Consider the following 13,458-nt stretch of genomic DNA (forward strand, 5'->3'; position numbering starts at 1 on the left):
AAGGCTCACATATTGAATAAAAGTTGTGTCAAGCATTATTTTCAGATAATCTTTTTAAATAAATGTCCTCATAAACCCTCTCTTCTAAATTTTATCATTGAAAATAGTAAAATGTATACTACTAGATTAGATCAACCCTGTAAAAATAATAATACAAAAATAGTATTTGTCGAAAGCAATAAATATGGAAAGTATGGTCATTCGCATGGCTGCTGATAAGTTTGAATATAAAATAACCATGGGAGGGGGGAATTTAAGGTAGTGTATTTGTTTTCTATAAATAAAAATATACTGCAAGATACGAACTGACTCGACCTGGGAGTCATTAACATTTTGAAAGGAACCTCTTTTTTTCAGCCACTTTAATGTTATTGGATACACTTTACCCTCCAAAATTAACATGAAATAATTAACATAATTAGTGAACTGGATTAAGGGAGGTACAACATATATCGTGTGTGTACATGTCTAAGTATATGTAGGAATAAATATATATAAATAATATAGTAAGAAGAATTGCTATAACAAAAATATCCTTTATATATATATATATATATGCCTATTCACTTAGACGTGTACACCTGTTCAAATTTTAACTTTTTTTTCTCAAACCTTTTAATATTTCACTTTTTTCCGTTCTCCAAGATCTATAGAAATCAAATATACAAGTCATTTGGATTTTGGACCTCGGTAATGCCTGCCGTATAGGCTTTGAAAATGTATTGTTGGTGTATCTAAAAAAGGCTAAAAAAAGTGATTGTTTGTATTCTTTTAACTATAGCTTCACAATGGCTTATCGTGTAGCATTAATATGGATATCAAATCAAAGCCAATAAACTCTGCTTAAATTTAAATAAAGATTTTATTTAGCCTTAATTTTAGACATGGGTAAATTTTGTCCCAGATATTAAAAAAAGCTTGTTTTTTATCATTTTTCAATTTCCCCCTTATCTTTTTAGGTATTCTCCCAAGTTATTATTATCTGTACATGTATACAAAAACAGAATAAAATACAAAAAAAGACATTTTGTCCTTGTCAAAGCTAATAACTCTATATTAAAAAACAATACAATATAACACACTATAAATACATTGTTTTTTGATTCTGTAACTAAGATTTCTTGAAAGTATTATATTTATTTCTGTGGTATTCCACAACTTGCAGTATGCAGTTTTTGTCCTCTTGGTTGGTTGGAATCCTAGTTACAAGGTAACTCATGAGTTTAACGCCTTTTTCAGCAACATCATTGGCCACTTTTACTGACTTCACAGACCCCCATACTACTCTATAGTTTCCATTTTTTCCCCAGGTATCAGCTAATGTAATAAGCCAGTCACTTTTCAATCTGAGAGCGTCAAAAAGGAAATGTGACGAAGGTTTACCAAATATGTGAGAGATGTAGCTGGACTGATGACTTGAAAAAATGGCTTTCTCTTTAAATAAAACTCCAGCTTTTTGGTTTTTTGATTGCCAGTCTTTGTTTTATAGGTGTTGTCATGCTTTCATGTGAACTGAATTAGGTGTATGGTACTAATTCCTGAGTCATATACCATCCGTGATTTATCATTTTCTTCAGAACGGATGTTCCGAGTTAATTATCAATATGATAATATTGAAGCATGTTTTTAATCAATTGCATCTCGTGAATAAAAGCATCAGCGACAGATTTTGCTGTTATCCAGTGCTTTGTATATATTATATCTTATATAATGATGGTGCCCTTTTCGTATTTCAGTTTATTTAAAAACATTAACATTTTCATAGCATATGTATTCTTGGTAGTCTTGATGAATTGCTGGTCGAATGAATACTTTGATTAAGTTTCTTACTGAGAATAATCAGGCACAGGTCCACTCCTTATCTGAAGTCTACCCTTGATGATGTCTTCTCCAAAAAATTGTTTATGGCATTATTCGATTTCTTCATGAGGTCCAAATCATTTTCAACATTGGCTAAAATTTTTGTATTGTCCTTATCTAACATGGACCAAACTTCCTTAAATTTAGCAAACATTGTATTTTCTGGACCCTGACTCTTGCCAAAAACAGCCTTCCATAATGGTCGAATTATCACCTCTGATATATGATGTCTACAAGCGAAGTAGAAAACTTTTTGCCAAAGTTTGTCTTCAATAAGTTTTGCTACACCGTTATTGATGCAATTATTGCTTGCTTTTGTGTCAAATCCTAGATCAACAATATTGTTTTTCAGGTTCCATCTTTCTAATAGGTCCAATGTAGGGTTACATTGTTGAAGTCCGGTGTAACTTGTTATGAAAAGAACACCGAGCAATTTCCCTTCCTCGTACTGTGGAGCACCTGAGACTAGACTTATAACAATTATATTTTTAGTATTGGGTTATTAGCTTTATTCAAGGGAAAAAAGTATTTTTTGTATTTTATTATATTGTATTCTTTTATTGTATATATATACGTCAAGATAATAATAACTTAGGAGAATACTTAAAAAGATAAGGGGGGAGGGGGAATGGAAAAATTATAAAAAACAAGCATATTTATAAGTGGGGTAAAATTTACCCATGGACACAAATAAAGGATTAATAGCACCTTTATACGATAAGCCATTTCGAAGCTATAGTCACAAGAATACAGACTATAACGTTTTTTAAGCCTTATTTTGAGCCACCAACAATAAATTTTAAAGGACCATGTGACAGGCGTAACTGCGGTCCATAATCCAAATGACTAAATTATTTGGTTTCTAAAGATCTTGTAAAACGGGAAAAAGTTAAATAATAATAGGTTTGAAAAAAAGTTAAAATTTGAACAGGTACACCCACGATAGATGTGGTAACCCGACTTAAAACATTAGCCCAAAAATAAAATGGATATTTGTTTTAACGTAAGTAAAGTTGTTTTAAAAATTTGGAGTTGATAAAATGGACCGAAAAATCTCACTGAAGAAAACGGTCGATAAAAGTTTACTTCTAAATATTAAAGAGAAACAACATTCACCATTGTCAGTGAGATTTTACGTTCCATCCTTGGTAAGAGTAACTTTTTCGCAGTTAATGTATAGTAATGAATTATTTAAAACATATAAGTATTTGTAAGATTAATATACAATTCAATAACTCAATTATCACATGAAGATTCATAAAATATTTAGCAAAAACTATTTTCAAATTGTTTTTTGTTTTTTTAAGCTAATTTTTCTAAATCATATCTATATTGTAGTTTTTTAAGCATTAATTGTAAAACTAGGAATACCAAATATAATTTTCATAATTTCGGAGTGGAAAATTCAAGATAATTTAAAATTAAGTTTGTTTAATTATTTTATCATTAATTTTTTTTTAAATGATGCAGTACTTTAGAATAGAAATACGAGTATATTATGAATTAATTATCTAAGATATAAAATTATACTTCCTAAATTTCAGATGATATTATTTAATCGACTGTTTTTGAGGTAACCACCATTGGTACTGAATTAATTAATTTGTACATTATGGCATTAAATTTTAATATTGTAAACACGGTCAAAGACAAGCAGTTTTTTCATTTCTTGTTAATTTGCAAATCCTAGTAATAACCTATAGTTGATATAAGTGATATTGCATCATATTTACAAGCCATAAATGAAATATTTGGCATATATACTCTTAAATACTTTATATGATTTGTTATACGAATCAAAGATATTGCAAATTTATAAATAATGGCTAGTATTTTTAAAAGATAAATTTTAAAATTATCTCAAAAATTTATTTCTAGGTTTATTTTTCAATCCTATTTTATACTTTTTAAACTTTATTTAAAAAATATTTTTGAAAGATTTAAGGATCCTCACATTATATTTCTCATAAATTCAATGCATGAGAAGACGTCGATGTTTCTTTATATACGTATATATATATAGGTACCTAAACAGGGCATAAAGTTGATAAATGATGTTTGCATTGATCGGAGACATAAAGTAATTTCTTTAAATAGTTTTCAATATGAAAAAGCTTATAAAATAAATTCAATTTTTAAGAAGAAGTGAGGAAAATATAAAGTTATCCATCTTTTCCAGGAAATAAGCCTGTTTGTATACTTTTTTTTGCTCTTCAGATAAATGAGGAAAAAATATCTTTGGTACTGGGAATATACATAGGTATTTTGTACTACTACAATGTTTCCTCTGTTAAAAAAGGAAGGTTGAAGGAAAGACAACGGCTATCAGTTCAATTTTTTTTTATTAGTATTGACTTCTAAAGAATTAATAAGGTCTTTATTTCCCATATAGGGCATTCCTCATATATTTTTTTAAATTAATAACTGTTATACTTTTATTCATCTTTTTGAAAGTTGAAATATAATCTTAAGGGATTTTCAATGAGCATTTCCTTTTTTATAAAAAGTAGCCATAAGCTTAAATTATTATTATCAAAGTTTCAAACTTTTTCTAAGCCATAATCATAAAAAACCTTATTTCCGATATGTATTTATTTTAACAAATATGTTGTTATGTAACAATAAAATCTAATGAATAAAAAGGCAATAATTTGTATAGTGCTAATAATTTGTTTTACAACTAGTATTACGACTCATTTGGCTAAATAAATTGATAAATGAGAAGGAACGTCCTACAATTAGAAAGACAGTATTAAAAAATTAATGCTACTTTTGTAAAAAAAAAAATTTGATATTTTTTGCCCAAAAAAAATAATTAAAAAAAAGTGTTCGTCCCTTTTGATGAAAAAAGATCAGCTAATCTTCATCCTAATTCAAATAGACCAACTAGACTTTTGACTCCCATGATGAATTTATTTATAAGTAAATATTATAAATATATTTTTGAAATGCAAATGTATTTAAGTTATTAAAAAAATATATTTAACTTCGTAGTGTGCAAAATGACAACAGTGCTGAAGATTGATTAATGTAATTTTCATAAATGTGTATTATAATATTTTTTGTAATAAATACAACTCATTTAGAACTTTAACAGCTTTATACAATATACACATATATATATTAATTTGTTTTTCTTTTTTTTCATCAAATGAGTTATTAACCTCTTTAAAAAGGAAAATGTAAACTCCAAATATAGAATAAATCATAATTACAATTTTTTCCATTCTAAAACCAATAAATTATTTTAAATACATTATAATATATTTTCTCTCCCTTCCTTATTAAATCAAAACAAATTTTAAAATATACATGAAATTGTTTACATTAAATAATGTTTTATCAAAATGATTCAGAGGTATTTAATTAACAGACTTCCTGACATAAAAGATATCATAGTATTTTTTTTAAATAAGCAAAATTTAATTAGCTGAACTTTTATAACAAATATTCAAAATCCTATAACATATGTAAAAATAAAACATATCTGAATATCAAATTTTCAACAATCTTTTTGTCATGTATGATTCTTTAAAATAAATTTAAAATAGACCTAGAAGATAAAATTATCTCAAAAAATAATATTTTAAAAAATATATTTTAAAATGCGATAAGAATGACTAGCTTAGTATTTTGTTATATCATTTTTTTACAAAAAAAAATATCAACCAAAAATGGAAATTTCACTTTTGATTTTTATGATTTAATCAAATGATATTCACAGCAAGTACGTAGAAATGTGTATACAAACCATATATTACTTTGAGTCAAAATGAAAGTATTCATCATTTTGATGGCGATCCATAAATTTATTTTTAAGGAACTAAACTTCAGATTCAATTTTTTTAACAAACTTAGAAACATTTCAATGTGCAATAATGGAATATGATCAACTAAACTCAGTGCTTTACGTTAACACTTGTCCGACCATCTGAAGAGGCAAATTGTTCTTTCAGATAGCTTAATACAGGTTATATGTAGTTTGAACGGACATGTGTCCCCAATTCATGCAAAGTAAATTTGTTTTGACATGTGACACAGTTGTATTATGATATAATCAATGGAACCCACTTTATTTTAACAAATTTATTTCGAAAGCCATTATCTTCTACTGATAGGTCTCACAAATTGTAGTCATATTCTCTGACTAATCTTATATAAAATGTAATAAGATAAAAAATGTATGTCAAAAAAATAATGATAATAAAAAGTATGCTTACAATTTTTGGCGCGCCATTATTTATTTACATCCCATGAATAAGGGTACAAATTTTAAAAGTACTTCATACCAATAGAAAAATGAAATAAGATATTATTGTAATGGTCATAAGAATCGTTGGCAATAAACCAAAATATTATGTAGAAATTTAATGAGTAAACAAGATTGATTACACACCTTCGATATAGCTCAATGTGATTTTATTGAAGAAAGCCTTTAAATATCATTTAGAAGACACTTCGTATAATTATTATCATACTTTAATAATCACTATTGAAAATAAAAAGGTAATTGCTTGATTTTTGTGATTAGCCAAACTCAATTTCGACAGCATGTTTGCTATCAGGGCATAATCGAAAAACTATGAATAATAAAAACATAATATACCTTTTGTACCAGGCTGGTATGAAAGATGAATTTGCTTGATACATGATAAGAAAGAAAACATTATATTTTGAACCTTTTTTAGAGAATTCCATGAGGTAACAGACAAAACATCAGTTATATTTGTTGAAACAAATTCTTTCAGCACTGAGAGTTTAAAATCAAATGAAGGCTTTCTTCATCATCTACCAAGGAGATAAAAGAAGGATATACCCACTCAAAATGTGAAGAGTTATATTATGTAAAGATGATGAGAAGAAACATTTTCTTCTGTAAGGCAAAGACTCTTTCCAAACCACTTTTTTGAGAGTTTTTGATGTTTTCTTTAAATCCTCCGGGTCCAGATTGGGATTTTTAAAAGAGCCCAACTTCCTCTCCAACGTTTTGGACTTGCTTACTGTGTAGATTCTAGTCCTGGAGACGCCCTATTGCTTGGAGTGCATGAATGGAAATTCGTCAATCATGTTCAAGTGTCATTTTCTTTACTTGTACTCAAGTTTGTTTTGTAACTAATTTTTCATGCTTAAATATATCGCAATATGAATTAATTTCAAACACTCGTCCTTAATTAATAATTAAATTAGTCCTGTTTAGATTTCAATAGACCAACAGGTAGTAAAATGAATTCTAAATTATTTAGCCCATACTTTTCTTTTCAAAGAAGCTGTACCTATAATTACAAAGTAAATTGCTTAATACGAACACTTTCATAAAATCATAAAGATTTGGCATGATTCTGAATGATCTATTGCTTCCATTTTATTTATATTCAAATTCCAATGTCCATGAGAAAAATAGTATCACACAAAAGTTGAAATTCTATGATAGTTTCAAGTGTGTATAACATCACGAGGAAGAATCTTTCAAACTTTATTTAATAATGCTCCAATTCCTTTGTCTAAGAAATCAATTAATACATTTCTGAATTTCTTTTGGTTATATATGATCAATCTTCCAATTACATCAAAATCCCTAAATCCAAAAATATATGACCTTAAGCGATTGAATTATTCGGTTAGTTTGTATTAGAACAATTTACAATTATGTTTGAATTAATTGAAGGAGTATCTGGCTGGCTGGGTAGAAAATAACAAAGATATAGCTAGGATTTAGTGTTTTCAAATCAAGATAAAGCCCCTTCATATTCGTATTAATTTATTTATCACACATTAGGGGATATTACTAATGTTAGGAAAGATAATATTAAATAAACATTGAATAATACATGTTACTGCCAAAGAAATTACAGAAAAAGTACTTATTCAAATGATACTGCAAGCAAAACTTTTTGTACCAAATTCATATTTTTAATTTTGGCCAAATTCAAAATTATAGAATTTAATTTTTAATCCTCCCCAACCCCGAACAGAACCATTAATAGTAAAATATAATAAATATACAAAAATACCATATAAACATAGTCATTATTTTTATAAATCATACAATTACTTCCCAATTCAATTAGTGTACTTCTCACTTTTGTATTAGTTTTTTTAATTGTGCAATCTTAAAATGGTAAATTTAAAAAGTCAATCCAATCTTTTTCAAGTTTATTTGTAGTATGATAACTTTTCAATGATTTATAATACTTGCCAAACATTGCTTTAGTTTACTAAATATAACTAATCAAAAGCTAATCAAAATACTAACTTCTTTGCCTTTCAGAATTCAGACCTCAGAATTGGATTGAGTACGTATCCAATATTCCGTTTCTTAGTACAACTACCATTAATGACATAATAACTAAATTTAAGTCAAGTCTGATTCTCCGTAAAAATATATATAGACAGGTACAATCAGTGCCCAATATTGCAAATTAACGATATTCTATTACTATTTGTTCAATTTAAAATTATAAAAAGTATTATTCATATGTTATATAAGGTCAATTTATTACTCCTCCTTGGCAGAAAAATATGTATATATAATATTGAAAAATTATATTTATTATATAGATTTATACGATTGTATATTTCCATTCAATTTCATATGATAGTATGATAATAAGTAATGTTTTTAAGATATTTATGTAATATATGTACATTAATTATTATTATTATTTTGCTAAAAATATATTTTTTAAGTTATATGATAATTATATACCTAAACATCATATGTGGTTCGAATGTAGTTCGAATTTCTACTGCTGTAGTACTAAAAGTAATATAGAAAAACAGCAGCAATTCGAAAGGAAGAAGTATTAATCTCTTTTCCCTTATCAACTTATTATTTTTATACATGATGGATTCTTCCTTTTGGAAAATACTCCTGGATTAAAAAACAAATATAATATGAAGCAAGTCTTTAAGTTGTGTTTATATAATGAGTATAATTAACAAAAATATTTTTCTGTCCAAGAAGAGTAATAAATTTACCTTATATAACATATGAACAATACCTTGGCTCATTTTAAATGAAATAAAAAATACAATCACAAATATTAATATATTAAATATCAATTTTTGACCAAATGTCCATATGGTCATTCGGCAATATAAGTAATTGACAAATTGTCTTTTGGCAAATTTCATTCGACGAATATATTTTTGGGTAATTTTTTTAGATCAATTTTTTAATTAATTTGATTGTTTGTTTTTTATTTTGTTCTCAAATGTTGAAATAATCTATCTTAACTTGATACAAACTTACAATTATATAATAAACATTAAATGTATTTATAACTCAATATTAGATTTTGAATTTGCTTCTTTATAACGTCTTTTAAATAGGAATTATATGTATTTTTGAATATTTTACAAACATAATTGACTATAGTTCTCAATTATTCCCTTTAAGTTGAGTGCTATACGAATTTTTACTCAGCCACACAAATCTCCTCAATTTTTAATATTGTAACTTTTGGATTCATCATGATAAAATACCATTTAAATAAGAATTAAATAGTTGATTTATTGTCACATTTAAGGCAAAAATGAGCACTAAACACTGCATTAAATGAGTGAATACGGTATATAAAATAAGTGTGTAAGATGACTTATATTTATTGTAAGCTAACATATTTTTTAGAAATTTTATCTAATAGAAATTGATTTTTGGTCAATAGTTTACTTGGTTTTGCTTTTTATGAAAAATACAGAAATATATAAATCTTTTTTTTTCTGTATCTTTGCCCCTTACATCCTTTTATCAATAGATGTCAACCCATTTTCAATTAAACGATTATTTATATGAAAGAGGGATAGAGAAATACGAGTATTTATACAAAAAAATATGGTATCGTATACAAAATATATTTCTGAAACCCTTTTTTTATTTACTGGGTGGGCCCTACATACTGTAAAAAATTAAACATATATAACTCATAGATAAATTTAGAGATATCATCGTAAAAAACTTCATGATAAATTATTGATCAATTGTCAACAATATTTCCTTAAAATATTCATCAATCATTCCTCAAATAAAAACTATGCATTAGTTTGTTAAAATCTTACACACCTCATAATACTGTTTTAGAGATGCTAAAGTTTTTTTTCAATTGAGGCTCCATTCAACCTCACAAAATGATCCGATTTTGGTAACTAAAAGGTCTAATTCAGCCTGCAAGATGAAATGGATACAAAAACTAGAGTCAACATAGATGGCGTTCAGCTGTTCTGGTAAGGTTGTATCCTAGGGGGGCAAAATTAACATCATTGAGTATGTGGGTACCATTTTAGTAAAAAGTCTTGAGCCATGTGCAGTTCCCACTTCAGTTAAGATATTTATACCTTTATACAAGAAATAAGGAACAATATTATGCCTATATAAAGTCTGAAATTGAATCCAATGGATTTTGAAATCTGGTCCATTTTGCAAGAGAAAGTCTGCATCTTAATTTGGATCTACTGAAAGCCTCTCTAATTAGGAAAGGGGCCATATTCCCCAGGAAGTGGCCCATGCATAATGTGACGCCTTGACTAAAAGACTCAAAGCTACAATAGGCGACCCTTTTTAATAATTTATTTGTTATCTATCGCTATGATATTTAGTAGTATTCATGTAAAATGTAGGTTACTAATAATATTAAAAAAAAAGTTATATTCGACTTTTCATTTTACAGTATTTAAGGTCCACCCTGTACATGTATGTGGTGTGGAAATGCTTCCCCATAATGATGTTGTTGTTATTATTAGAATTTTTTCTCTAACAATAGAAATAGAAATATGGGAAAAGGGGAAATAATTCTGGAAAATGGAATTACAAATATCATGGATAAACAAAATTATAGCGCTCCAATGTTTAATTTTATATACAAATTAATCGTTTGAAGATGTTATAATGTATTTTTTCTGTACCCCAAAAAAAGAGCATTTTATAACTTGTCTACCCTTTTTGTTTCTAAGATAATATTTGGATAATTATGAAAACTCTGTTGTTATTTATTTATAACCAAGTCAACTTTATTACATACATATAAAAAGTAATGTAATAAAGACATAAACAATTATACATCAAAAAAAAATTCAGAACAATTATATAATAGAATGTTCTTACCGTGGCGAAAATTCATTAATGGCGGACGATGGTCGATGTTGAGGTATACCCGGAATATCCTCCGGAAAAGGCTCTGGAAAATGGTCTCGATATACTTCATTTCGCTTATCGTTTGGAGAAAAAGCATTATCGAATATACTCGTAGAGGTTTCAGCACCTATACATGTACGCATCATAACCTTTCGAAGGGATCTGGAATCACATCTGTAAAGAAACGAAAATATCGACCTTTAATGTTATAGTATAAACAAAAAATATGTACGTATTGCTTCTTAAAAAAACTTCTGAAATACCCTTTTTACAAAACCCGGAATTTCGTCGAATGCACATTTTGTTGGAAAAAAAAAACAAATAAATTTGATAATATTGTATATATAAATATTAAGGGATAAAGATTTCTATTCATGTTAATCTGAATTTGAAAGATGTGAATGTCTATCTATTTGCCAGAATTAAAATAATTGAATGTTAAATTTTGATTCATTTCACGATTAGGATGTTTTCATTTGATAAATAAACTGCTGTTTAGTTTCTATTTCAAATAACTAATTAAACAATGTTTAATTAATTTAAAAAAATTATAAAGACCTAGTATCAATTGTTTTGGAATATCAAACATAAGTCATATAAATATGTAACAGTATTAAAACTTTTTACTTAACTCTATCTTTATTATCAATCGATAAATAAACTTTATATCTCAAAATATAGAAAAAAACATTATTAAAATATAGATGTTTGGTACTGAAAAATTATTTACATTAATGGTTCAAACTCTGATATTAATTACAGCTTAAATGGTATCCAAGTAGGGGAAAATTTCAAATTTTGTTGAGCAGAACATTGACATTTACTAATTTCGGTTTATGCCAGGTGATTTATTATTTAAACACATTAAATCGGAGAAACATACGTATATGTGTATCAAAATAGTATAACCTAAGTTTCAATCCTAATTTAATATTTATGGTTCTTCTCAGCAGAATTTATTCGGCAAAAAGGCTAGAATTGAATTACTATTATATAAAATTTATGCAAATTGCAAACTATGTTATAGTTATCTCATTTTTCTTACGAAATTGTTTCTTAAAAGATAAAATTAATAGATATATAGTAATAGTATACTTTTTAAGTGGGGTGTTTATCCAAAAATGTTGTGTTTTTTTTTTCATTAGTGTAAACGACCTTACGATATAATATGTTTCTGCACATTTAAAAAACATTATTTTCTATCTAATAATTACATTTTTATATGGATAACATGCCAAAAAATGCACTTTTAGTCTTGATGAGACAATACTTACGTATGTTTATCCGGCTGGAATTGAGGTCTCCTCATGATGAGTAGTCTGGGAAGTATATGAATGAAAACCCGCTTTACCCAAGGAGCCATTTTGTGTGTTTGAGGGGATCGGAAGTGAACGTTGAGCACCACTACAGTTACACATATACTTGAAAAAAAGAAATAGCCCAAATTGTAATGAAAAAAAAATTGATAGTCAACACCAACATAATATATCTATTTTTATAAGCTTTTTAAGCATACGTAAAATTAAGCAAATATTTTCATAATATACGTTTAAATATGTAGCAATGTCAGTACCAGGAGGCGTCTATGTAGTTATATGTAGCGGATTTACAAAAATATTTAAATTTTGAACACAATGGTACTCCCAAAACATCGACAATTGAACTTAATTTTTTATACTTTTCTTTTGAGTTTTCTAAATAGTTTGATTGTTGATCTTTACCTACAAAAATTATCTAGGCTGTGAACATATCTTACCCACAAAATAACCGTTATTAAAATACTGGATAACAGGTAACTAAAAGTCCATTTGGGGGGTTTAATTTCCCTTAATAAAAAGTTTAAATAAAGTAATACAATGGACAAAGTAAATACTAGTGAAATGGTATATTCTAAAGGGTACTTACAAACTTGGCACGTTTTTCACAAACAAATAACAAGGACTGGACCTGATGGGTAACACTACCTGGTTTAAGTTTTATATAAAGATCATATACAATTTTGACAAATATATGTATAGTTATGAGAGTTACCATATTTTTTATGACATTTTTCCAGGGATGGTTTTTACGGTCACAGGGATTTCCACCTTTTTTATATCTCTATGAATGATTGCAAGTGTAGCAACTTTTTGGTAGATTATGAAGAAAAATATCATTTATTAAATATATATATATGTGTCCATAAAAATATGTCCATTAAAGTTTATGAATAAATTTATAAACATAAAAGAAATAAGTTGAAAAAAAATAAATGAAAAGTCGTTTCTTTTACGTAGCTGCTTTCTTTTTTTGTATGTTTATATGTATACCTCTTAATAAATTAATAGCTAAATAATGTGTTATTTATTTTAGATAAATTGTTCTATTGGACTAAATGTTGAGTTCATAAATGTAATTTAATTAAATAGGCCAGTATATTTTTTGTATGTAGCTATACAGGGTGAGGACACAAAATTTAGAATCTTCTT

The 13,458-nt window shown here is 27.0% G+C and overlaps 1 protein-coding gene across 2 annotated transcripts in view; it reads right to left on the reverse strand.

Annotated features, from left to right (window-relative positions):
- The window catches only part of LOC121120525 (acetylcholine receptor subunit alpha-like), a 213,973-nt gene that overhangs the window by 59,463 nt on the left and 141,052 nt on the right, over positions 1-13,458 (reverse strand). For both annotated transcript variants that reach the window (XM_071889689.1, XM_040715406.2), the window contains exons 7-8: positions 12,265-12,411; positions 10,961-11,164 (exon numbers count right to left, since the gene is read on the reverse strand). In XM_071889689.1, the coding sequence (XP_071745790.1) occupies positions 10,961-11,164; positions 12,265-12,411 (351 nt within the window). The remainder of the gene's footprint in view (positions 1-10,960; positions 11,165-12,264; positions 12,412-13,458) is intronic.

This window comes from Lepeophtheirus salmonis, chromosome 6 (assembly GCF_016086655.4).
Source record: "Lepeophtheirus salmonis chromosome 6, UVic_Lsal_1.4, whole genome shotgun sequence".
In the NCBI taxonomy this organism is placed as follows: Eukaryota; Metazoa; Arthropoda; class Copepoda; order Siphonostomatoida; family Caligidae; genus Lepeophtheirus; species Lepeophtheirus salmonis.